Source organism: Tarenaya hassleriana, unplaced genomic scaffold (genome assembly GCF_000463585.1).
Source record: "Tarenaya hassleriana unplaced genomic scaffold, ASM46358v1 Cleome177, whole genome shotgun sequence".
Lineage (NCBI taxonomy): Eukaryota > Viridiplantae > Streptophyta > Magnoliopsida > Brassicales > Cleomaceae > Tarenaya > Tarenaya hassleriana.
This window is the reverse complement of record NW_010965188.1, coordinates 135,805-163,645: the sequence shown is the minus strand read 5'-3', so window position 1 is coordinate 163,645 and position 27,841 is coordinate 135,805. Positions and strand designations below refer to the sequence as shown.

General features: G+C 41.4%; 2 protein-coding genes and 1 pseudogene across 2 annotated transcripts; 2 read left to right on the top strand and 1 right to left on the bottom strand.

The window, feature by feature from the left end:
• The first annotated feature begins 8,604 nt into the window (after positions 1–8,604).
• LOC104810236 lies at positions 8,605–11,898 on the top strand. Its single transcript, XM_010536428.1, has 3 exons — positions 8,605–10,123; positions 10,242–10,876; positions 11,026–11,898. The coding sequence occupies exons 1-3, from the start codon at positions 8,605–8,607 to the stop codon at positions 11,896–11,898; spliced, it is 3,027 nt and encodes a 1,008-aa protein (XP_010534730.1).
• A 4,298-nt stretch (positions 11,899–16,196) lies between these two features.
• LOC104810234 lies at positions 16,197–17,105 on the top strand. The gene has a single exon (XM_010536427.1). It carries the CDS (start codon positions 16,197–16,199, stop codon positions 17,103–17,105), a length of 909 nt encoding a protein of 302 aa, XP_010534729.1.
• Positions 17,106–20,938: 3,833 nt separating this feature from the next.
• Positions 20,939–24,174, bottom strand: LOC104810232 (annotated as a pseudogene).
• Positions 24,175–27,841: the final 3,667 nt, after the last annotated feature.

The window sequence follows — 27,841 nt, the reverse complement described above, 5'->3', positions numbered from 1 at the left end:
TCCAAGTATCCGTCGTTAGAGAAACACTTCCTTTGAATCCCTTGAAAAACTTATGCAACTTCATCCTCTCTTCGAGAAACAAATTCATGCAGTCTCTTACAATCGTTCTACGTGAGGGATAATAAAACGGGGCTGGACAATCCTCATAAATAAGATGAATCCCTCCTTTTCAACAAACCTAAATGGCAACTCATCTATAATGATCATCATCACTAAGGCTCTTCGGGATTCTTCCTGATCAAATGTCATAAAAGATGGAATTCCTACTGAAGAGTCACTTTTTGACTCATGAAACAATGTCGTTTGCTTCAATCTCTTACTAGCTCTTTGATCCTCACTCTCATCATCACGGGGAGCCTTTTTACATATCCTCAAGTGCTTAAGCATTGCACTAGTTGATGTACCCGCTACAGTCATGCAACTAATTGATGTTTGACAATAATTGCAAACAGCTCTTTTACCATCCGGGTTTCTTTTATAGTGGTTCCATGCATCAGACTTAATTTTAGGTACCTTAATGTCAGCACCCGAAGGCTCCGGTTCAGCTGCTTGAAGAGCCATAGAATCCTGAGGTATATTTGCTTGGGACATCGCAATATTTTCCTCTGAATTTGAATGTTCTGCCGTAGAAGACATAAATCTGCAAACACATACATATGTTTATTGTTAAAAAAAATTAACATAAAAAAATCATCTAAAACACTTAGGAACAGAGAGACCGAGAGCAGCCGAGATGCTCGCCGCCGAACAGAGATGTTGGTTCGGTTCTTCACCAAGAGCTCAGCCGAGAGAGAGAGACCGAGAGCTCAACCGAGAGACCGAAACCGAGAGCTCAACCGAGAGACCGAAACCGAGAGCTCAGCCGAGAGAGAGAGACCGAGAGCTCAGCCGAGAGAGAGAGAGACCGAGACTGAGAGCTCAGCCGAGAGAGAGAGAGACCGAGACCGAGAGCTCAGCCGAGAGAGAGAGAGACCGAGAGCTCAGCCGAGAGAGAGAGAGATCGAGACTGAGAGCTCAGCCGAGAGAGAGAGACACCGAGACCGAGACCGAGAGCTCAGCCGAGAGAGAGAGAGACCGAGAGCTCAGCCGAGAGAGAGAGAGATCGAGACTGAGAGCTCAGCCGAGAGAGAGAGAGACCGAGACCGATACCGAGAGCACGGCAGCACGCCGAGAGAGAGAGAGAGAGAGGCTCGCGAATCGCGATGGAGAGGGAGAAGCTCTTACCGAGAGAGAGGCTCGCGACGCGGATGAACCAGAGGGCCGACGCCGAGAGAGAGAGAGAGAGAGGGGCTCGCGAGTCGCGACGGAGAGGCGAGAGGAGAGAGACCCGGTGGCGGGCGTGAGAGAGAGACGACTGCGAGTCTGCGAGCAACGTGAGAGAGATGAGGGAAGAGTAATTAGGGTTAGGGTTGTTTAGAAATAGATAGTTTTGTAAATATATTAAACATAAGGGGTATTTTTGTAATTTTTTATATTTTCGGGTACCCGTGAGATAACCCGTGTAGAAATATCAAAACCCGAACCCGAAACCCGAAACTCGGGTTTCATGAGATAAAAACCCGGCATGTATCTCGTTATCTTGTAAAATCATATAAACCGGGTACCCGCGAGATAGGGTACCCGAAAACCCGCGGGTCTCGGGTAAAAATGCCCACCCCTAGTCGTATGTATCTAACGGTCCTTTCGAGCGACTAGATCTGATGTCCCAGCACTCCTGGCCATGCACTAGAAAAGCATGTGCACCAAACGAAAAACAACAACAAACGAAGAAAACGTGAGAAATCACTGAAGAAAAAGAAAAACAAAAAGATCCAGAATACATAGGATCTAATCCTGTCGCCTAAATTGTCCCCAGCAACGGCGCCAAAAACTTGATGTCGCAAATCTAGGTGCAGAAATATGAATCAAGTGATAATTAACTTAGACTCAACAAATACCGCAAGTGTACGGATCGTAGGTAGTCGCTAGGGTCGAACACAGGGACAAGTAGACAACTGAATCAAATCTAAATATAAGTCTAAATCCAGATAAAATAATGTGGATGTGGGAATGTAGCAAAACAAACGACAAAACGGCTGTAAACTATGAATGATGAACACTGCACGCTTCGGGATTGCTTTACATGCAAGGATCTTTCAAAAGATGTAAACTTAGTGGTTTATCTATCCAATCCAGGGAATTCAAGCTCTAAGGTAGAGATTAACTCTTCCAAGTCTAATCTCACTATCCAGGTTTAATCCTACTAATCTTCCGATTCAATAGTCTAAAACTCTGGATGCATGAACGAATGCTATCATAATTCCTAGGCAAATACCCATCTCCCGATGTGATACGTGTTCTATTTATTGAATTAGTTCAAGGTTAGAATCTCATATGTCTATGTGAATTAAAACCCTAAGTTCATTCAATCAAGTGGCCAACGAGATCAAAAGCATTAAGAACAATTCAATAAACTGAATGGAATAAATAAATCCAAAAGTCTGGAAATAAAAACCAAAGATCCTTACATAACAAATCCCTAACCTACAGCTATGGGACTACTCGCTAAACATCGAGATATCAGGGTTCATATCAATAACATAAAACATCTTAAAATAGAAGAAAGGAAGAATGCTTAGTCGATTTCCCGGCTTCGTAATCTCCGTCTTCTACTTCGATCTCTTGCCTCTTGATAATCTCCCTCTTCTTATGTTCTCTAGGGTGTGTTTTTTGTGAAAAGTCTAAATGTTTTCGACCTTGGGGGCTAACCCTACTTAATCCTTCTTTTTTTTGGCTAAAATTCGGAATATTTTCAAAATCTGGTAAGTGACCCGATCGTGTGACTGAAAGTGACACGATCGTGTTACTTAACAGTTTTGGCGGGCTTCACAAATTTGCTCATAACTCCCTGCTCTGACATCGGATTTGGGTGATCTTGGCGTCTATGCGTAGATATCGAAGAGAGCTTTCTGATGTAGGGAATGCATGATTTGGACTTGTAGAGTGAAAGTTATTGGACTTGCAAGTTTCTGATGTTTTCTGAGCTTCACATTTTCCCTGGAGAACCTCCAAATATTCATGGTTTGTCCGTGATGTTCCGTATTCCATGCTTTCCACTCCTTTTGCTCTCTTTATGTGTGGATTCCTGTATAAACACCAAAGAACACAACCAACCAATATCGACGCCAAATGTGCTCTAGAATGTCTACAAATATATAAAATCGAGTGAAATACGCTAGACATCATATATCAAAACATCACCCGAAATACGTGTTATCATGTTACATGGATCTACTTGTTGAAAAATAAAAGTGATGTCCTTGCTAAATTTTGTCAGTTTCTTTCTTATATCGAGACTCAATATGATGCCAAACTCAAATCTATCCGATATGATAATGCCTCGGAATTATCCTTTGATACCTTGTTAACTGACCGTGGCATTCATCACTATCGGTCTTGCCCTTATACACCACAACAAAACTCGGTTGTGGAGCATAAGCATCAACACATCCTTAATGTTGCTTGGTCTTTGCTTTTTCAATCACAAATCCCTCTTGTTTATTGGGGCGATTGCATTCAGACTGTCGTCTACTTGATTAATCGGATTCCTACCCCTTCACTCAACAATCTGTCCCCTTTTGAAGTTCTTACCAAGACTAAACCCCTTTATTCTCATTTACGGGTCTTCGACTGTCTTTGCTATGTCTCTACCATCAGTAAGGACAGATACAAATTCTCTCCCCGTGCTCACCTCATGTGTTTCTTGGATATCCATTGGGTGTTAAGGGATATAAAGTCTTGGATTTGTCCACTAATGTGGTTCTGATCTATCGCAATGTTCACTTTCTTGAATTTGTCTTTCCTTTTGCTCATATTCCTATCTCCTCTCAGACTTTGAGATCCTTTCCTTCTTCACCTGTTTCTCAATATATTTTATATGAGTCTGATCTTGTCCCCACTATTTCTCACATTCAGCCTTCTTCTCATCAATCAGAGTCCTCTTCTTCATCTCCTCCTGTGGTTTCTCGTTCTGTTTCCCAGGATTCTCAGGATCCCATTTCTTCTGGAGATCCTTCTGTGACAAAGGCTACTGCAGTTTCTTCGGAATCTTCTGTGGAGAACATCATAAAGTTGCAGGGTTCAACCCATCCTCCTGGTTACTTAGCCAACTACCATTGTTACTTCTTGACACATAACACCTCACCACCAGACCACTCTTCGACCCCTTATCCTATCTCTTCATTTCTGTCTTATGACAGATTAAGCTCTTCTTTTCAAGCCTTTGCCTTGTCCATTACCACAGAAACCGAGCCTCGCACTTTTAACCAAGCCGTTAAATCTGATAAATGGAAGGAAGCGATGATTCTTGAATTGGATGCTTTAACCCGTACTCAGACTTGGAAGCTCTGTTCTCTACCACCCGACAAGCGCGCAGTTGACTGTAAGTGGGTTTTTAAAATTAAACACAATGCTGATGGTTCTATCGAACGCTATAAAGCTCGATTGGTGGCTAAAGGCTACACTCAGATAGAGGGAGTCGATTATTTAGAAACATTCAGTCCTGTAGCCAAGCTTACGTCTGTCAGGGTTATCTTGGCTTTGGCTGCATTTCATAACTGGTTTCTACACCAGATGGATGTCTCGAATGCGTTTCTGAATGGTGATCTCAACGAAGAAATCTTCATGTCTCTTCCTCCTGGGTATTCTGCACTTAAGGGGGAGCATATTGAACCAGGTACAGTCTGTAAACTTTAGAAATCGCTTTACGGGCTGAAACAAGCATCGAGACAATGGAATCTGAAGTTGTCTCGTGTCTTGCTCGACAATGATTTTGTTCAGTCTCACGCTGACAACTCTCTCTTTGTTAAAACCACTGATTCATGCTTCGTTGTTGTTCTTGTGTACGTGGATGACTTGCTTCTCACTGGTAATAATGTTTCTCTGCGTTCCGATGTGAAAACTCTGTTGCGCGACAATTTCCAGCTGAAAGATCTCGGCGAGCTTCGTTTCTTCCTAGGACTTGAGGTTGCTCGATCCAAGAGAGGTATTCATGTTTGCCAGGGTAAATATATGCTAGAATTGCTGAATGATTTTGGCTTTCTGGGTTGCAAACCTTCAACGACCCCCATGGACATTCGAGAGAAGACTGCGGTTGATTCTGGTGATGAGCTCGATGATGTATCTCATTACAGACTACTCATTGGGAAACTCATTTATCTATCTCTCACTCGACCCGACATCTGTTTCGCAGTTCAGAAACTCAACCATACATGTCGAAACCTCGGATAGCTCATTCCAAGCGGCTCATCGAGTTCTTCGCTACCTCAAGGCTACTCCTTCGCAAGGTATTCTATATACTGCAGACTCGGATCTTCATTTGAGTGGTTACACAGATGTAGACTAGGCTTCGTGTCCAGAATCTCGGCGCTCCGTCACCGGCTTCTGCATTTTTCTAGTTCTTCTCTGATTTTTTGGTAATCGAAGAAGCAACAAACCGTCTCCCGAAGCAGTGCTGAATCTGAATATAGGGCTATGGCACAGATGACTTGTGAACTGTTTGGCTGGAGAGTTTGCTTCGTGATCTACTTGTCCCTGGTCCTCCTCCGGTAACTTTGTATTGCGATAGCCAGACTGCTCTCCATATTGCAAATAACCCGGACTATCACGAACGAACAAAGCATATTGAGTTGGATTGTTATTATGTTCGGAAAAAAATATCTAAAAATTTTTGAACTTGTAATTTGGTGTAATATTAATTCCTAAACTTGTAGGTGCGCCTATTTATTCCCGAACTTGCATTTTTTAATGCAATAATTCCTAAAGTTGTTTAACAGTTACAAAATCGTCCATACCGCTAATTGATCAAAACAAAGTTTAGGAATTACTGTATTAAAAAATGCAAGTTTAGGAATTAATATGTTTAAAAATACAAGTTAGGGAATAAATAAGCGCACCTACCAGTTCATTAATTAATATTATATTAAATTATAAGTTCGGGAATTTTTAGATATTTTTTCCTTATGTTCGGGATCAACTTAAGGAGATTCCTTAAACCGTTACATGTTTCTTCCGGTAATCAGGTTGCGGATGCTTTAACTAAGCCGTTGGCAGTTGATCAGTTTCGATTTTTGTTATCCAAGATGAAAATACATGATTTGTATTCTCCATTTTGAGGGGAATATCAGATTATATTTTATAGTTTTCATTCTTCCCGATCCTTCCCTGATTTGTAGAGTTCGGTTTATATTTTTCTGTTGTACCAACAGATTTGATTTTATCTTTTCGTCTCCGTATATATATGGCAATATACAGATGTCAATATATAAGGAAAAGTTTTCCAATCTCTCACGCTCTCTTCCATATTCAATATTTTTATTTTTTTATTTTTATAACTGAAATGTTTTTTTCATGACAATAATGATATGATTTTTTTGTCATGGCAATGATATATCATAAAATCGGTTAAATATTAAAATGATAATATTTTAAGAAATTATGTTAAAATAAAAAACAGAATTTTTAAAAATTGAGTTACGTACATTTGTAAATTTAGTTTGAAATAAAATGATCAAATCCGTAGGAGAGTTAATGTAAATTTTAAAATGATCAAATCCGTAGGAGAGTTAATGTAAATTTTAAATGATATTAATATTAATCTTAAATTAAACGAAAAATGTTACGTGAACCAAAAACTCATAGGAGAGTTAATGTAAATTTTAATAGTTATTTTATATTATGATACATTAGAAAGTTATTATTGTGAATGGGTAACGCCGTAGTGGTAATATTAATAAATATTTTATGCTACAATGCACTGTAAAGACATGAATTATTAATGAGATATTATCAAATATTTTACTTTTTATTGTAAAAGATACTGTAATCTTGGGTCCGTTTGGAACCTTATCAATCTCCAGTACTACTACTCTTATGATTAACCTCATTCACATGCCCAGAAAACCAAAAGTTAATAAAAAAAAAAACCCTCCTTTTTCTATACGTGGCTTACGTGTTACATAATCACTCCCAAAGTTGAAAAAGGGAAAGTGCTTTGGTTTAGGCTGGACATTTCAACTGGTTACCACATATTTACGGTTATCTGATCTCATAGATACCCAAAAAATGGATACTGGGCACTGAATGAAAACGAAAACGGATACAGTAAGAGAAAGACAAAGACCGATATGGATTTTATTTTTTCGAGACGAATACTCGTGGATACCCATAAATATATAAAAATGATTAAATATTTTTATATTTTTTAAATTATTTATTTAAATATTAGATTCTAACTTTTAAAAATTAACATATATATTTAAGTTTTTTTTATTAATCTACATATATTCAAAGCTATATAATTTGTTTATATTCTAAACATATTTTTAAATTAAATAATATAATTTTACTAAATATTTAGTTTATATTTATTTTTAAAAAATATATTTTATGGGTACGAATATCCGCAGATACCCATCTCTTAGTCACGGGGTATTCGATCAACCGATAACCGGTGTTAATGAGATAGAGAACGAGACTTTGTTTTCATAAAATACGCGAAAACGAATATCTCCAAAATCGTGGGTACCCGACCCGTGTCCAACCCTATTTTGGTTGGGATGAATCTCACTTTGCTAAATTCCACCCGTCTTTAGAAATTCTCTGTTGTTTATTGCTTCTCCGTCTTTGTATTGCCCATTAGGCACTGTAAAACAATTGTTTAATGGTTTATTATGTATATATAAGTATTAAGAATTTTTAGTATATTAAAAATGTATTATTTTTTAATATAAACATAATAATTCAATATTTATAATAAAATATGCTCTACATGATTATTATTTTTTTTGAAAAAATATCATTATTATCTAACATACTCACCATATCATGTTTATCAAAAAGAGAAAAAAATACAACAATTTTATTTTTAATAAAGATAGAAACATAAATTCTATAACTTTTTATAAGAACAAAAATACGAAATGTTATCAAATATTTATAGAAAAATATAAACAATTTAGTGGTGTTTTCGAATTACATTATTTTCATCATATATAAGTATAAAAAAATACAAATCCAATTTCAGTGTAGATATCAAGATGTAAAATTTTCTCACTCCATTGATGTTTATTTATTTAAGATTATTTTATAAAAGCCGTAATAATACAAAATTACTATTAGATAAGATATTATAAAATTAACATTAGGTAAGATGAATATATATATATATATATATATATATATATATATTTATGTGTATACATATATCTATATATGTAATTTTTATATTTTGTTTATTAATTTGAGGGTTTTTTACGTGATAATGATGATATTTTTTTACATGACAATAATATATCATCAAATCTGATAAAAAATTAATACCGTTCTACATAAATGACTAGAATGATAGTATGATCACGTGGTGATTACGTTAGTTATAACGTTAAATTAATTGTGGTTTTACCAAGTGTGATATGTAAGTTGTGACTATAATGGTGGTCAATTTGATGTCTCTCTCTCGAGGCGACTGAGAGGCGACCCCGACTAAGAACCCTAAATCCCCTTTCGTGCCCCCACCGGCCGGCCACTGTCGGCCGGAAAAATTTCTGACCCTACAAATACTCATCCATGGCCCCTCGCTTGCGTTCCTCGTCAGCTCCTCCATCTCCGGGGCTCCTTGGTCCAGCTCCATCCTTCGACACCCCTTTCTCTTTCAACCCTCCTCTCGCTACACAACCACCACCGAAAAGCCATCCACACTCCTCTCAAAATCCTTTAGCTTCTTCTCCTCCTATTTCCCGACATGTCGGCGATTTCTCTAACCCAAATTCATCAGGAAGAGCCAATGGTAGCTTTCAAGCGAAAAATCAGTCGAGCTCATGTCCCTCCACCCCGAAAGGTAAATCCCCCTCTCTTGATTCCAACTCGAGGAAGGTGACTGAGCATACGAGTTCCCTCCCGAAGGTGGCTCGGCAGGGGAACGAAATCCCACGTTCCTCAACGCTAGCTCCAAAGAATTGGAGCGAGCACCTGTTCCCGGCGTCTCGGAAGATGCAGAGATTGGATTCACCGGAGATTCAAGTTTCCGGAATTCCGCTCGTCACGATTCCAGTGGAATCTCTCGAAGAAGCTTCTAAGGAATGGCAGGATTACCTCATAGGGCAATTCTATGGCTTGCCACCTTCTATGGGACGAGTGATAGGCGCAGTTAATGGACTCTGGGCGAGGCAGGGACCGCGTGTCCGCGTGCACGATGCTGGAAACGGGACTTTTCTCTTTCGCATTCCTAGCGCAGAGGTACGGAACAAAATCCTGGCCCGAAGAATTTGGTATATAGGGCCATGCCCAATGTTTGTGTCGTTGTGGAATCCTTATCACAACCCCGATAAACCTCCTCTCCGATCGATAGCAACGTGGGTGACGCTGCATAACGTACCACACATTCTGTATAATTCGGATTGCTTAAGCAGGATAGTAACTAGTTTGGGTGAACCTCTCTACATGGACCGAGCCACTGCTTCTAAGGAGAATCTTACAGTTGCTAGGATTTATACAGAGATTCAGCTACACCGTCCGCCTCCGAAACACATTGCAGTACGACTCCCGGACAACAAAGAGCTTTCAATTGCGGTAGCTTATGATTGGTTGCCCCCAACATGTTCCCTTTGCCATGAAATAGGGCATAATCATCATCACTGTCCTGCCCATCCGCCGCCCACTCTGAAACAGCAAGTGCCCAGCTCCCCGGACCCAAGGGCCACTGAACTCCCCGAGAATTGTTTGTCTCTGCCGCAGCAGGTTGCAGAAGAACTACAGAGCGTGGTCAATGAGGTCAAGTCTATAGCTTCGACTAACCTCCAGGGTCCAAGCGCTGAACTACATCAGCGTCCCATGACCCAATCATCAACCTGTCCAAACGAGGAGGTTGCGACTCTAGCTCCCTCCCAAGCAAGTTCTGGGAAGCTTCTAGTTATTCAGCCCTCAGCCCCAACGACTAAAACAGATCAACATATGTCCCCAGCAAACCCCGGAAAGCCGCAGTCAAACCCATGTACGAGCAAGGTGCTGGGATCTAAGCAAAAGGAAGTACAAGCTAACAGTGGATCGAAGCAGAAAGGCAAGAGCCGCGGCCGCAAGGCCGTGAGAGGTCACTAAAACCCCTTTTTGGATTCTCATGATTTTTATGTGGAACGTACGTGGAATCAATAGTCGGAATAAACAGTTTTTGGTTCGCAAGTGGATACTAGATCACAAACTTTTGGTAGGAGGCCTTCTAGAGACTCATATCCTTGAGGAGAACGCATATAGAATCAGAGCCGCGATACCACCGGGCTGGAGACATCAATGTAACTACAGACATGGTCAACATGGGAGGATTTGGATTGTATGGGATCCTTCAATCATTGTTACTATCTATCAGTCTTCACTACAAGCTATCACTTGTGGTGTTCAACAATTATGCACCGGCCTTTCCTTTACGGCGACTTTTGTTTACGCGTCGAATCAGGCTACATTCAGACACGACCCATGGAGTGAGCTGGTCTGCTTAGCCTCTTACAATCCCCTAAATCAGTCGTCGTGGCTTGTATTCGGTGATTTCAATCAGGCCCTATATCTGGAGGATCGTTCTGATCTTACCAATGTGCCATCACAACGTCAAGGTCGCCAAGATTTTGCAGCTTGTGTTGAGGAGATAGGGCTACAGGATGTGCCTAGCAGTGGACCGCACTTCACATGGTGCAATAATCAGTCAGCGAATCCGTTATCAGTGAAACTCGACAGGGCAATGTGCAACGACCGTTGGTCCGAAACTTTTCCATCAGTCTATGCCGAATACTTATCCCAGGGACCTTCCGACCACGCGCCCTGTGTGCTGCGATTCCCATCAGCCGCGGCTCAGGTACGCAAACCATTCAAGTTTCAGCATCACCTTACCTTGGTGCCGGACTTTATGCAGGCTGTTAGAACTCATTGGACTTTGCATGCTTGGAGAGGCGATGACCAATTCAAACTATGTAAAGCTCTAAAACTGCTCAAGGAACCCCTAAGACAATTAAACTCAAGGAGGTTCAGAACCTGACTCAACGTGTGAAGATAGCCGGGGATAAACTAAGGTTGGTCCAAGAGACCGTCCTTCAGTCACCAGGGGCAGAGGCGATCGAACGGGAAAAGATGCTGAGGAAAGAATGGTTGATCCTAACTTTGGCCGAGGAAAAGTTATTCCGCCAGAAGTCCAGAATCAAGTGGTTACAGCTGGGAGACAAGAACACGGGGTATTTCCACAAGGTGACAAATGCCAGAAATGCCCGTAACCACATTCATTCGCTTGTTGATGAAGACGGACAGAAGCTGGAATCGGTTGACAGCATCAAAACCCATGCCGTGAACTTCTATGCAGACCTGATCGGAAAGGCAGATGAAGGGATCCGACCCCCGTCAGTGGATACCCTCCGAGCTCTTTTAAGGTACTCTTGCCCTAGTGACATTGCTGTTGAACTAACCAGAATTCCCACTCCTGGTGAAATTGAGCAGGTCCTCTTTGCTATGCCTGAAAACAAGGCACTAGGGCCGGATGGATTCCCCAAAGAATTCTTCACGGCCACCTGGGAGATTACCGGTTCAGATCTCATCAACTCTGTGATGGACTTCTTTGTCTCTGGTCGACTATTAGGGCAGGTGAACGCTACAATCATCTCCTTGATCCCAAAAAAGGCAGGCGCAACTTCTTTAACGGACTATCGGCCGATAAGTTGCTGCAATACAGTTTACAAGATCATATCCACTATTCTGGCAAAGCGGTTAAAGCATATCCTCCAAGCTATTATCTCGCCCAACCAAACTGCCTTCTTGCAGGGACGTTTGATGCTCGAGAATATTCTACTGGCCACGGATCTTATTCGCGACTACAATTGTAAGGGATAGAAGGCAAGTGCTATGATCAAAATCGACATCCGTAAAGCTTTTGACACTCTATCATGGGATTTTCTGTTGAATGTTCTCCGCGGTCTGGACTTACCACCTCGATTTGTTCACTGGATCAAGAGTTGTGTTACATCCACAAAGTTCTCCGTCAATGTCAATGGAGAACTTGTAGGGTACTTCAAAGGCCGACGTGGACTACGACAGGGGGACCCGATTTCTCCATATTTATTCATCCTTGCGATGGAGGTCCTATCTCGACAATTAGATAAGGGAGTGGCAGATGGTGTCTTCGACCATCACTCAAAGTGTCGGACACCATCTATCACTCACCTATCGTTTGCTGACGATGTGATGATCTTTTGCTCCGGGAAGCCACAATCAATCAGAGGAGCAGTGAACATACTCAACGAGTTCAGTAAAGGGTCAGGGCTGATGATGAACCAGAACAAATCAGAACTTTACCTAGGGGGTATTAGTCCTCAACAAGCAGAAACTACAGCGGCCTCTCTCGGGTTCAAGTTGGGTTCCTTCCCAGTGAGATACCTAGGAGTGCCCTTGAAGTCGACCAAACTGACAAAGGTTGACTTTGAACCGTTACTAGGGAAAATCAAAGGCAAGATTGAAGCTTGGAGCAACCGTTTTCTATCTTACGCTGGAAGGATACAACTGATTTCCACGGTGATCTATGGGATGGTGAATGCTTGGAGTTCGATATTTGCTTTGCCTCGTTTCTTCTTAAAGCAGGTGGATGGCTTATGTTCGACCTTTTTGTGGAAAGGCGGTCAACTATCATCAGGTTCATATCGTATTTCCTGGGCCTCAATCTGTCAACCGAAAAGAGAGGGTGGCTTGGGACTTCGGAGGTTGGAAGATTTCAACCTTATCTTCAGATTGAAGCTTATATGGATTATTTTCTCTAAAACAGGATCTCTTTGGGTGGCATGGGTAAAAAGGAACATTTTAAAGCGAGCTTGCTTTTGGGATTGTAAACCGAGCAACAAGATTTCTTGGATCCTTCGGAAATTATTCACGCTGAAAGAGAAAGCCAGGGAGTTCATACGAATGCAGATTGGCAATGGGAAGTCCACGTCTTTTTGGCATGACACATGGGTTGGTACATGCCCTCTTCTCTCTATTACCGGGGACATAGGGCCGAGGCACTTGCGTGTAGCCAGGGGTGCGACTGTCGCAGAAACAGCTCCTTCAGGTTGTTGGTCCTTTCCAGGCGCGCGATCCGATGAGACCCAAGAGGCTCTAATTGCTATTGCAGCCGTCGAACCCCCTTCTGCATCTGACGGTGAGGACTTCCCACTCTGGAAGCAAGCCTCAGGATTGTTTGAGAGACAGTTTTCTTCTCGGCAGACTTGGCTTCTGATCAGGCCGGCAGAGACATCGGTTGATTGGTACAGCTCTGTATGGGTTCGAGAATCGCCTCCTAGACTTAAACTTCTGATGTGGCAAGTGATGTTGCAACGTTTGCCGACAAAAGATCGCTTATCTAGATGGGGTCTCCAGGTTGACAAGGTTTGTGTCTTATGCGGATTAGCGGATGAAACATTACCGCATTTATTCTTTGATTGTCCGTATAGTTCGGCAGTGTGGGATCACTACGCCACCCGCTCCTCGACTCACCCTCCCTCTGATTTCCGTCATCTCCTTTCTTGGTTCAGAAGCCATGGTAATTCTCCTAGAAATAGGGGAACCATCTCAAAAATCCTCTGCCATATTACAGTGGATTTACTATGGAGAGAACGTAATGCTCGGATTTTCCGAGAAAAATCAAGAACAATCCAGCAGACTCGGATCCGAATAGATCGTCATATGCGTATGTTATTACTGTCAACACAGTTGGAAAACAACACGGCTCCAAAACGTCTCCTTGAAGATTGGTACTACTTAACGGAAGGTCTTAGATAACTCACTATCTCATTTTCTCGGCATTTAGGAGAAATCTTTTTACCACTTGTGTATGGGAATCCAAACCTTTGTAAATGTTTTCTGTTCTATTAGCTTCTGTAACAATTTCTGAGATTTAATACAATCACATTAAAACCAAAAAAAGTTGTGACTATAATGACTTAGTTTGATCAATATAAATTTAACGTTATAACCAATATTATCATCATGTGATCATATTATCATTCTGATCATATAGTCATATCTAAAAAATGGTATATGTATTAGTAGTTTTAGAAAAAAAAGAGGGTATTTTACATAAAAATCCATTTCAAAATTTAGATATTTATAGGAAAGTTTTTTTTAAAAGTTGATGACTTTTTTATATAAATATAAAACATATAATAGAAAATAGAAAAAAACCCAAAAAGGGAATTGGATTTAAGATAATTCTCATATTTTTACAAAACCTTTTCCACTTCCAAATTCATATTAAACTTTGCAAATTTGATAAAAAAAATTATTTAACTTTTAAATTTTGACAAGAAATTAATCGTTACAAACGTCAATAAAAAATATAACGTAACTATGATTCGACATCTTTGATCTTACCCAATAGATCATCACATAATCAAATATTTTTTTAAAATTATTGAAAACAATATAATAATAATAATAATAGAAAATTCCATAAAAAAAACTCCATAATGGATATACTTACATATATATATGTATATATTGTATGTATGTATTTATATATATGCATATATATGTTGTATGTGTGAATGTATGTATGTGTATATATATATTTGTATTATGTATATATAAATATATATATATATTATAAATTATAAATTTTATTTTTTTATTAGTATAAATTTAATAATTAGCTTATAGTTTGATACCGACTTTATTCACCACCTATACAATAAGTTTCATGTTTCTTTACTTTTTTTAAATAAATGATTTTATAATAATTTAGTCTTATAAATATATTTCCACCAAACCAAACAAAATATATTATTTTTTTATTAAATATATATCAATAAATATTATGATAAAATAATTAATAAAAAAATAATCTGCGCATCGCTCGAAAATATATCAGCCACGTCAGATCCTTCAGCCTCTCCGTTTATGATCTCCGTTTACGAACCTCAGCACATTTCCTCCAACCTATTCAATTTTTTTTCCTAACACTAGGTCAATAGTATTATTTTTTTTTAAAATATTGTTCTGTATTCAGGTGGGCTCAAACTTGGGATGTGGTAATATTAAAATTTATATTTTAAATATTATTTCAAAAATTTAAAACTACTTAACCTAATAAAAAAATAATAATAAGTATATATAATAAATCAAACTATTTTTTATTTTATAGTGAATTTTTCGTATTTCTGACATTTTTATCTTTGTTATTATGAGTACTATATCATTATATATTTTTTAAGATATTTAATTTATAGTGATATATAAATATCCCCAGAAAAGTACTAATACGTACAAATACTAAACCTATATAAATCAAAACCAAATGGGGAACATGAGGTGGGGGTTCGATCCCTCATCGTTTCTCTTCATCCGGGTAGATAACATACTCATCTGGGTTGCAGGGTAGGGGTTTCAATGTTATAAAAAAAATCAAAACCAAATAACTCTAAAAGCTTTTGGGTTTTAGTGGTGAGGGAGAGAGGGATAATTCAATGGAAGAATTTAGAGGTTCAAATAATCAGAAGCAGCTACTCTTGAAATCCTCAGACAGAATGTAGAAAAGAGCGCCAAATAGAAATAACAAGGGATAAATATGAGGCGCTTTTTTTAGAGAGAGAAAAACTCTCTCTCCCATCTCTCTAAACCTAACCACATCGAGCAAAATTTTCCACCGGCCGGCAGAACCAAAACCCAAAAATGGCCTCTTCTCTGCCTCCTCCCCCTCATTCTTCCTCCTCTCCAGACCTCTCTCTCTCTCTCCCCAAAATCCGGTGACCTTGCCTGTAATCACCGCTCCGTCAGATCCACCTCCAGATCTACGACTCGCTGCTGGTCGGGATGCTCAGATTGCCTCACCCCGAGGCTCCCCTCAGCCTCCTTCTCTTGAAAAGGCCCAGAATCTCCCCCAGATGGCTTCCCCCTCTGCCAGTGGGGGTCACCCATCACCGGTAAAATCCAACTCTCTTTCGGTCAGTAATGGCCCTACTGTTGCGCTGGAAGTTCCCCAAGCTTCCACCCTAACATGGAGTCAGAAGGTGTCAGGGTCTTTACGTTACCTGAAGAAGATTGGAGAGCCGAAGATTCACTCCTCGGGCCTCCCAATTGTTACCATCCCAGAAGAATCTCTCATTCAATCCAAGCAAGAATGGGAGCTCTTTGTTATTGGAAAGTTTTAGGGTGTTCCCCCTTCGATGGGGAGGATAATCGGCTTTGTTTACTCTTTGTGGGTACGCGGAGGACTCAAGATCCGGGTACACTCAATGGGAAACAGCTCCTTCTTATTCAAACTCCCGAACCTGTCGGTGAAGAATTATGTGCTTGCAAGAGAACTATGGCACATCGGTGACCATCCATTACTCGTCACCGAATGGGACCCTGACCACGACCCTGACAAGCCAGCACTCACGTCAGTCCGCACCTGGGTTGAGCTCAGGAATGTTCCCAAGAAGTTGTTCAATGTCGACGGCCTGAGTCGAATTGCCACATCTGTTGGCGAACCTCTGTTTCTTGACAGGGCAACCGAGGCTAAGGACAACTTTGCGGTTGCTCGAATCTTTGTTGACGTCAAGCTCCACCCTCGGCCCCCTCGTCAGATCCTCATCGATATGCCGAAGGGGGACGTGAAGAAAGTGGATATCTCTTATGCCTGGTTGCCTCCAGTATGTGACAAATGTAATGAGATTGGGCATACCACTCGACACTGCCCGTTCGTTCAATCTGATTTGGTTCCTAGCAATCACAATCCAACCTCACACAAGGGGAAAGAAGGCAACAAGGATTGTTCATCATCTGGGCAGATTCCTAAGCTAAATGAGGAGCCAACAATTACCGCCCCAAAGCCTACAGAGTTAGTAGTGCCTCCAAGCCTAACCTCGCAGGTACCTCTCCCTGAAGTGACAGTGCCAAGCCCTATTCCCCTGGAGAAGGAACTTGATATGGCGGAGCCTGTTGTGGTTGGAACACCACCAGTCCGAGAGGAAATACCAACCTCGCCAACACAACATGATGACTCAAGCAATGATTTTCAACCGGTTAAACCTAAAGGGCGAGGTAGAGGTAGGGGTCGTGGTCGCGGTCGAAAGACCGCAGTTGAGAACTAACCAAGATAAAGGATTCCATGATTTTTTGTTGGAACACTAGAGGGCTAAATAGCCAGAATAAATGCAGGGCAGTTAAGTCATGGCTGTTGGCACACAAACCTGCTATGGGTGCCCTTTTGGAGAGTCACATTCACATACGGAATGAGGCTCGTATTTTGGCTGCTCTTCCACCAGGTTGGAGACATTACTCTAACCACGCAGCAGATCCTTCTAGTCGAATCTGGGTTGTTTGGGGACCTGATATACTAGTCACTATCTACCATGCCACTGATCAAGCCATCACTTGCGGAATCGAAATACAAAGTGCTGGCCTTAGGACTATTGCAACCTTTGTTTATGCGAGGAACCTCCCCACTGCCCGTTTGCCACTATGGAATTCCATCAGGGAATTATCTGCTTACCCACCGATGAGGGACACTCCGTGGATCATGCTAGGTGACTTTAACCAGGTGTTGAGGTTGGATGAACGCTCAGACTATCCGGGTTTTCAGACGCGCTCTTCTGGCCTCTCTGATTTTTCAAGCTACCTCGAGGATGTGGAGATGTTTGATGTCTGTGGTAAGGGGAGCAGATATACTTGGTGGAACAACCAGGTGACTCATCCAGTAGCTGCAAAGCTGGATAGAGCACTAATTAACGAGGCATGGTTCAATAGATTCCCTGGGGCATTTGCTGAATTCTTAGCTCCAGGGGTCTCGGATCATTCTCCCTGCCTAATCCATCTTCACAGCCTTCAATCCAGAGTTAGGAGGCCCTTTAAATATTTTGATCACCTCTCTATTCACCCACTCTTTCCTCAGATTATCAGCGAGCATTGGTCTTTTGAGGAGCAGAACGGGTCGAGGCAATACAAATTTTGCAGTAGTCTCAAAGAGCTAAAGCACCCACTACGACGGTTAAATACGAGAAGCTTCAGCTGCCTACCTCAGAGGGTCAAAAAGGAGTCTGATAAACTTGAGAATATACAGTAAACCATCCTTAACCACCCCACTCCTACCCTGGCAGCACAAGAACATTCGGTAAGGAAGAACTTGCTTTGGCTGCAACAAGCGGAGGAGCGGTTCTTCAGGCAGAAGTCCAAGATTAATTGGCTGAAGCTTGGCGATAAGAACAACTCCTTCTTCTACAATTCAACCAGGGTACGGGCAGCTCGCAACCAGATTCGGTTCTTTATGGATGAGCATGGGAACAAAATCACTGGACCTGCAGCTATCAAAGATCATGCTGTCACTTTCTACACCTCTCTTTTGGGCTCCACTGATCTGTCGGTCCTGAGAGCACCTCGTTCCTGGTTAGAAGGATTATTCCCAACAACCTGTCCACATGATATCAAGTCCTCATTAATCCGACCGGTGACTGCGGATGAGGTTAAGGAGGTCTTCAACTCCATGGCCAGAAACAAAGCACCCGGGCCCGATGGTTTCCCCAAGGAATTCTTTATTGCTTCATGGAACATTGTTGGGGATCACTTAATTGCAGCAGTCATGGAATTCTTCAGTTCTGGGAAGCTTCTTAAAGAGTTGAATGCCACGATTATCACCCTTGTGCCAAAAATCCCCGAGGCAGCAAATCTGGGAGATTTTCGCCCCATCAGCTGTTGTAATTTCTTATATAAGGTCATCTCTAAACTCATTGCTAACCGATTGCAGCTTGTTCTACCTTGGGTGGTGTCAGGTAACCAGGCAGCTTTCATAAAGGGTAGGAATATGTCAGACCATATTATGCTAGCTTCGGAGCTTATAAGAGATTACAATAAAGCGTCTGCAACCCCAAGTGCAATGTTGAAAATTGACATAAAGAAGGCCTTTGACACAATTAGTTGGGATTTTATTCTGGATTTGCTTCAGACTATGGGCTTACCACAAGCCTTCATTGCCTGGATTAAGGAGTGTGTTACCACTCCATCTTTCTCAGTGGCGATCAATGGCGAGCTGGCGGGGTTCTTCCGAGGAAGGAGGGGACTCCGACAAGGTGATCCGTTATCCCCATACCTGTTCATCCTATCAGTTGAAGCCCTCTCAAGGTTGCTGGATAATGCCGTGTTGCAAGGCAGACTTGTTGCTCATCCGAGGTGTGACTCGCCCCTTATCTCTCATTTAGCTTTTGCTGATGATCTCATGGTGTTTGTTGAAGGTAAAAGCGACTCAATTTTGATGGTGAGGGACTTACTTCTGGAATTTGGCACATATTCGGGTTTGATCCTGAACCACAACAAGTCTGAGCTCTTCATAGGAGGAGTTTCACAACAAGATGCGCAAACTTTAAGCTCTATGGTGGGACTCAGAATTGGCCAATTGCCAGTGAGATACTTGGGAGTCCCGATAGGACCATGGAAACTACGACGGGACGATTACAAACCCCTTTTGGAAAGGGTCAAGAATAAGCTCACATCATGGACTGTTAAGTTTCTGTCATACCCTGCTCGAGTACTGCTGATCTCAACTGTCATCTATGGGATGATTAACTCATGGAGTCGAGTTTTTATGCTACCTAAGTTCTTGTTAAAAGAGATGGACAAACTTTGTTCATCATTTCTATGGAAGAACTCAGTCGAGGGGAAGAATGTAGCGAGAGTGGCATGGAACAAAGTGTGTCAGCCGAAGGAGGAGGGTGGACTGGGCATTAGGCGTCTTGAGGACTTCAGTACAATTTTCCGGCTTAAAAGCATATGGCTGATATTCAAGGAATCGGGATCGCTCTGGGTTGCTTGGCTGAAGCGACACATCTTTAAGAAGAAGGGCTTCTAGGGGGTTTCACAATCACAAGGGCATTCTTGTCATCTTCGAAAGCTTCTCGGGTTCAGGCAGCAAGCGAAAGAGTTTTTACGCTGTGTGCTGGGTAATGGGAAGCAGGCTAATTTCTGGTTCGACAATTGGACTGGTTTAGGGTCACTCATCGAGCTAACAGGTGTCAATGGACCAAAGCTGCTAAAGGTCCCATTATATGCAAAGGTGAAGGATGCAACACAAGGCACAGAATGGTTGTTTCCAGGGGCTAGGACTGCGGCCATCCAAGCGATTCAAGCCCGGATTTCGTCGATAGCTCCTCCATCATCTGAGGCTGAATGTGACAGGTATGAGTGGAAAATTTCGGATGACTGCTTTGGTAACCAGTTCTCCTCCTCTTCCACCTGGAAACTGATTCGAGTTAGATGTCCTACGGTTCGTTGGCATCGATTGGTATGGTGCAAACTAAGCACACCAAGACTGAGCTTCAACATCTGGCAAGCCTTCCTTGGCCGAGTTCCCACCTTAGATCGACTGGAAAGGTGGGGAGTCAATACTTCATCGGCTTGTGTATTTTGCCAGGTATCTCCTGAATCGCACTTTCATTTGTTCTTTGAGTGTGCCTACAGTCTGGATATTTGGCGATTCTTTGCGACGGTGTTCTACAACTCCCCACCATCATCATTGGAGGATTGTAGGGACTGGTTAGAGGGCCAATTCGATGGTGGACCATACCCCATGAAGGAAATCTGTTAGTTGGTTTTGCAAGCAGTCACGTATATAATATGGCATGAGCGGAATTCACGTATTTTTCGGAAGGAGTCATCTACGATGGCCAAGCTTAGGGTGGCAACGGACATGCTTATTAGGGATGTTCTACTATCCAATGTGGCAAGGGTTTCGGCAAGTCCCACTCTCGAAGATGTGTGGCTAACACTTACGGTCCCACTTCGATCACTACTCAGGCGCTAATCGACCAAAAACTATGTTTTAATTAGCTAAAACTACATCTTTTTAGATGGAATCCTGTATCTTAATGGTTAGTTCCACTTATTGTCCGGTTGTATATAAACAGTTTTTGAAAATCAATACATTTACCGTTATCAAAAAAAAAAAAAGAGCGCCAAATCAAGAGGTTGCGACACAAACCAAGGGGGATTTAGTGAAATGAAAACAATCCAAACTCACCAGAAGATACCCAGCGGAGCTTCCAACGAAAAGGGGAAAGAAGGATCAATAGAGTTACGATACAAAGCAAGAGAGAGAGAGAGAGAGAGAGAGAGAGAGAGAGAGAGAGAAGAGCATCAGAAACATGGAGGGAGAGAGGAGAGAGAGCTTCACATCAAAGCCCCTCTGATGAAGAGGTTCCTCCTCCCTCCACTATCAATACGGATAGAAACCGCTGCCTGGTAGCATCATCCACCCACTCAACGCTTTCCGCCCATCTCTCCTTCGCACGTATGCCTTCGAAACCCCTCTTGGCGCTCTCAGAATCCAGGGGAAGCGATTTCAGTTGGGACAGCCGGATATACCGATACTCTTGAGGTTTGGAAAAGGTAGAGTCCACGGGTAGATGCTCTTCAGCTTATATAAAGCACCCAAGCCAAGACGTTCAAGTTTTTCAAAGGGCATGATACTCGGTTGCTCATTCATAACAGCTTTCGCTTTTTCTCCGTTTATGATCTCCTCCACTTGCCACAAGGAATCGATTTCCAGAGTAACAAGATTTGGAGCAAACAACAGCCACGTCAGATCCTTCAGACTCTCGCAGCTGTATATTCTGACACGGGAGAGGGCATAGAAGCATGGAGTGGACAGACTGTCAATGGGAAGAATCGTCCTGCTTGCTAAATCTACCTTTATCTCCGATATATCAGACTCTGAAATCCAAAACCCTCGTAGACTGCCGAAAGCTACAGGGTCCAATACTAAAACTGATGTTGATGATGATTTAATTTCTAAGTCTCGAGTAATACTTGTCAAATGGCGGATGCCTAGAAACCTCCCCACAGCGTCACCATTCACACATATTGTCAAGTATGCTAAATGCTCCAGCTGTTGTATTTCCTCCAATAGTTGTAGATCGCAACTAACACCAGGCCCCATCAATCTCAGCACTTGCAGATTCCGCAAACATGATATCCTCCATCCAATACCTTCCAATTCAAGGGTCCACTCTATGTTCAAGTATGCTAGCTTACTCAGCTTTTGTAATCCAACCGGTAACTGCTTGATCCTTGTCCCAGATAAGTCGAGATACTGCAAGGAGACTAGCTGCGATATTTCTTCTGGCAATTCTTCAAGAATCCTGTTCTCTGATAGATTCAAGACCACAAGTTTCGGCATGCGCCGAAAGAATTGGCCAGAAATATTCCTCACGTTGTTGTACTGTAGGAATAAGGTTGTAAGCTCAGGGCAGTTGGCATCTCCATCTATCTCCTCTATCTCATTATACATCAACGACATCCTTCTCACTCCTTCACAGTTTCGGAGATTGGGAACCTGACGTAATCCCTCACCAGCTTCCAAAACAGTCAGATGCTATCCAAAGGGCCATCTCACGAATCACATCATGCATTTTTACCCTCTCTCCCAATTCATCCTCCATCAATAGACATGCAGAAACTAACGTCATGATTATATCATGACCCTCGTCAACAGCTTCGTCTCTATCTCCGCGACCTTTTGTTTTTATAATTGCTTCATATATCCAATAATCTATCAGCTGCTCTTTGGGTATTTCACAATATTTCGGAAACAAAGCATAATACAGAAAGCACATTTTGACCTCCTCACTCTCTAAGTGATCATAGCTAAATCTCAAAATTTTAAAAATCTTGTCTTTCATACCTGGAAAATTATAGCTAAATGAATTCAGGCCACGGATTGCATGACGCCATGGCTCTACCGTCTTTCTACTAGCCATGGCCTTGCCAATGACGTTGAGCGCAAGTGGCAACTTACCGCATATTTCAGCAACTTTTACTGCAAGTTCCGGGATGTCTGGGTGACTTTTCAATGTCATTTCTCCGACTATACGTTGAAACAAGTCCCATGCATCATCCCATGATAGACATTTAACTTCCATCTTGTCATTAGCATCCATCACATTGCATATTTCCTCCCAACGAGTGGTGAACACTACCTTGCATTTATTTTCTGTGGTCGGATATGGAACTCCTAACTCACTCAAATCTATTTCACTCCATAAATCATCCAAGAACAACACGAATCTCTTTCCATTAAGGGCATTGCGTATGTCGGAGGCGTTCTCTGCTCGAGTTTTCCCTCTCCATTCGCCATCACGAAAGCCTAGTCTCCTCATGATTTGCTTTTGGATACTCTCGATGGGTGGATCCTGAGACACCTCGGCCCAAATCACAATGTCGAATTCCTTTTCGACGACGGAGAAGTTGTTATTGATGTGTTTAAGGAGGGTGGTCTTGCCTACTCCCCCCATGCCGTGAAGCCCAAAGATTCTTACTTCATCTTTCATTAGACCATCCCAAGCCCTTTGCCTCAATGAGTTCAAACCAACTACCTTAGATTGGATATCCTTTTCCTCCACCGTAGGTGTCGGAAGTCTCACCGCCACCACATTGAAATCTCGTCCTTCTGATTTCAGACGTTCAACTTTCTTCAACTTCTTCATCACCTCTCTACCGTAATCGCAACTCGGCATGAGATTATTTGAACAAAATCCACCTAAACACAGTCGGTCCATTTCGATTGCGCTGGTATCAAGAAGCATATTGACCTCGGCTTCAATTTTTTCTACCCTTGAAATCCATCCTCTAACTTGAGCACGTTGTTTTAAACCTTTGTTTTCTTGTTCAGTCACCTCTCCCAACACATCGTCTCGAATTTCTTGGAGCTCTTGCAACGCATGCTTCAGGGCTTCCACGTTTTCCTCCAGATTGTTGATGTAAACTCCCTGTCCATATAGAAACTTGAAGACATGTCCCGCCGTGAACTTCCATAAAACCTTCAATGGCAAACACACATCCATCCTCGAAGAGCAATCAGAGATGGGCTGGAAGCAGCAGAAGAAAGAAAGTAAACGAGTTGGAATCTCGCTTTTGTACAGATAGCTGATATAATACTACCTTATACTCTCAAATGGCGAGTTGACTCAGTTAACTAAAACACAAAAAACGGTGTTTCATCATAGCACGTTATGAAAAATTGAAATAACAAAGAGACAATAATGTTGCCGTCGACGAATTCGGCCAATCAAAATCTGTCAAGATGAAGATAATTCTTCCCATGAAAATCGAATAACTTAGTCTAAGCTGAAGAAATCAAAGATGGGATCAGAAAATCTGAAAGAAAAGACAGAAATGATGGACAGAGTCATCTTTTTTGTACAAATGGCTAAAATAATAATATAGCCCTAGACTTGTCAAATTGCAAATGTTACCAAGACAGCTGTCCCCTACACCCTCTCAAATTTTAAAGACAATCATGTTGCCCATTTGACAAAGATGGTCACTTTTGTCAAGATGAAATTTTCCAAAATAAAGTGAACCCATGCCACTTTTGTAAAAAAACAAAATGGTCACAATTGCAATTTTTTTATTAGTGTCGGTTCCATAATTTTTTGTTTTTATCTTACCTTATTTCCTACATAACCGGCGTGAAAAGGGGATCCATAATTATATATAAAATAAAAATAAAAATAATTTACCGAAATATTTAAGATTTCTATTTTGTTTTTATCTTCACCTAAACCATTTTTATTTTTGGGGTATTTCGTAAAACATGACAAATATGTTATATAATTAGAAATCTATACCTTTTTTTTCCTTTGCAAACTATATTTTTCTATAAATTTTTTACAAAATACCCTTATTTTATTGTATAATTTTAATATTAGCATTATGGAAAGCATAGATTTTTTTAGAAAACTGTTTTATTTAGAAAAATATTTTTTTAATCCGAGACAATTATTTATCATTTGAGAGAATTTTTTTATACAAAAAAATAATGTTTTTATTTGAAAAAAATGTTTCTCGTCGAATTATTTTTTCATTCAAGAAAAACTGTTTTTTGTTCGATCAAACAGTTTTTTGTCCGAAAAAATCTATTTCATTTCGAAAATGTTTTTTTATCCGGAATATTTGTCATCCGGAAGAATCTATTTTAGTACAAATTAACAATTTTTTTATACAAAAAACAATTTGTTTTATGTGAGAAAACTGTTTCTCATCCGGAAGAATTGTTTTTTTCATCCGGATGAAAACAATTCTCTCGAAAAAATATTATTCTCCCAAACGAAAATAAATTTTTTCGGATAAAAAAAATATTTTTCTGTATACAAAAACAATTCTTCCAAAGAAAAACAAATTTTTCCAGATAAGAAAACAGTTTTTTCAAATAAACACAGTTTTCCAAAAAAATCTATTTTTTATGTTGTAAATTTTTTGAAATATTTAATTGCAATATTGAAATTATACAATAAAACAAGAGTATTTTTGTCAAAAATTTATAAAAAAGTATAATTTGCAAAGGAAGAAAAAAGCATAGATTTCTAATGATGTAACATATTTGGATATTGATACAAATTTTTTCTTTTATTTTTATCTATTAACCTTAAAAAAAACTAAAATATGTACTATTTTGATCTCGAATCTGCTTGAGTTCAATATTGTAGAGATTGAACAGCGCAATGAAACAACAATAGTGTTTAACGAGTTTAGATCGATCAGGATCCTATGTCTCGGTCAAAGAGCTTGGTAATCCACTAATACTTGATCGAGTGCACAACGCATGCATACAACCTAGAAATCCCAGAGAGAATTGAGAAGAAAGAACCCTAATTTGAAGAAAAGAAAACTACTCCAAGATAAGAGAGACGATGCTCTATTATAGAACCAGATCTTACAACATCTCCCACAACCAACTGATTGACAACCTTCTATCAAATTTAGCAATTCACCCTTCAAAACCTCTCTTTCACACCAAGGTTTACACAATTGGAATTAATATTTACTTAACCCGCCGCAAACTTGATGCGTTCCTAAGGTTACACACATGATGAGGGCGATCATAAGCGAAAAACCCGGGTGGCTGTGACATGTAGACTTCCTCAGTAAGATTACCCTGTAAGAAAGCATTATTGACATCGAGTTGTCGTAAAGGCCAGCCATGAGAAACCACTAAACTGAGCACCACACGAATCGTAACCAGCTTAATAACGGGACCGAAACGTCTCATGGAAGTCAATACTCGGACACCGATGAAAGCCCTTAACAACAAGCCTGGCCTTAAACCGATCCATAGAGCCATCGGGCTTGCGTTTAATCCTGAAAACCCATCGACATCCGACGATATTGACAGCTGCGCTCGTAGGGACAAGAAAGATCACAAGTACCATTCCGCATAAGGGCATCAAACTCGTCTTGCATGGCTAATCTCCATCGTTGATCTTTGAGTGCCTGAGTAATAGAAGTCGGTTCAATGTCAACCGAGGAGAGAGAAGATATGAGTGCATACCGTGGATTTGGTTTGCGGATGTTGGCCTTCGAACGCGTCTGCACCGGGTGAACATTTCGAGCATCTGAGACAACAAGAACCTGATCACTTGCAGACGAGGAGGGTCTCAGCGATGGCTGAACCGGAGACAACGAAACCACGGGTGGCTCTATAGCTGTCGAGACCGTAGACGACAGCATGGAAGGATCCTGCAAGAGGACTGAGTAGAGGTCGAGGAATCGAGTGGCAAACAGACAGAAGAGACAGGTGGACTGACACATGCAGGCTCGGATTCAAGGACAACAGAAGGACGAGAAGAACATAACTCGGAGAAGGGAAAGACATGTTCAACGAACTTAACATGTCGAGACACATAGAGCCGAGAGTCCACCATATCAAGACATAAATATGCACTTTGTGTGGAAGAATAACTGATAAAAATACATGCCCGAGAACGCGACTCAAGTTTATGTGAAGAGTAAGGGCGAAGCCAAGGATAATACAGACACCCAAAGACACGAAATTTAGTATAGTTGGGTTGGGAACCAAAGAGACATCGAAAGGGAGATTGCATGCCAAGAATATGGGTTGGCATACAGTTAATGAGATAGACCGTAGTAGTGAATGCAATGGATGTTGGGTTCCCTGCGGGTTCCTAGCATGCGATCTCATCGATCTAGGGTTTGGATTCTAGGTTTCACGCAGCGGAAGGAAAGATCTAAACCTAGCCAAACGTCACACAAAACCAATTGTGCAATAACCCGAACAATCGTGTATATCGTCGTGGGATTCGAATACTTACCTCGTTCTTTCAAGATCTGGAAGTACCAATCGATCCAGGGTCTGTTTTAATCACCAAGAGTTGAAAGCACAACTCCTCTACACGTATCCACACCGGCGGGATGAATTCCAACACTTTGGAACGTATCTGCTAGGATTTGTGAAGAGAAAACGATGTCCTTGACTTGGAATCGATATTCCAATCACTAGAACTCAAAATCAAGCTTCTCTAAGCTCTAATGAGAGTCTAGGACGTCTGAGGTTCGTTCTCTAGGGTTTGTGGCGGCTCACTCATTAATTAGGATTGCCCAAAACCCTTAAAACGCGAAATAGGAAATCTGCCCGAAAGTCGGACCGTCCGGTCTAGGTCTTGGACCGGACGATCTGGTTTTCAACGCAGAACGGACGGTCCGTAACTACTCCTAGAACGGACGGTTTGTACGTCTGGACCGTCCGATCCAGGTCTGGACCGGACGGTCTGATGCTTGCGGAACGATCAGTCCGTTCTTCAACGGAACGGACGGACTGACATGGCTGGACCGTCTGGAACACTTCCAGCTCGTTCCGTGGTTCCTTTCTCGCGTTGTTTTCTTCACGTGTGATTCATCCCTAATGGTGTGTGACCCTGTAGGCCCACTCGAAGTGGCAGTGGCTTCGGAAACCTTTCCCGAACCACAAGTCATGGTTAGCCTCTAGCAAGACGCCATGACCACCCACCTAGAATAGAGTTAGAGGTGATCTAACAAAGCCAACAAT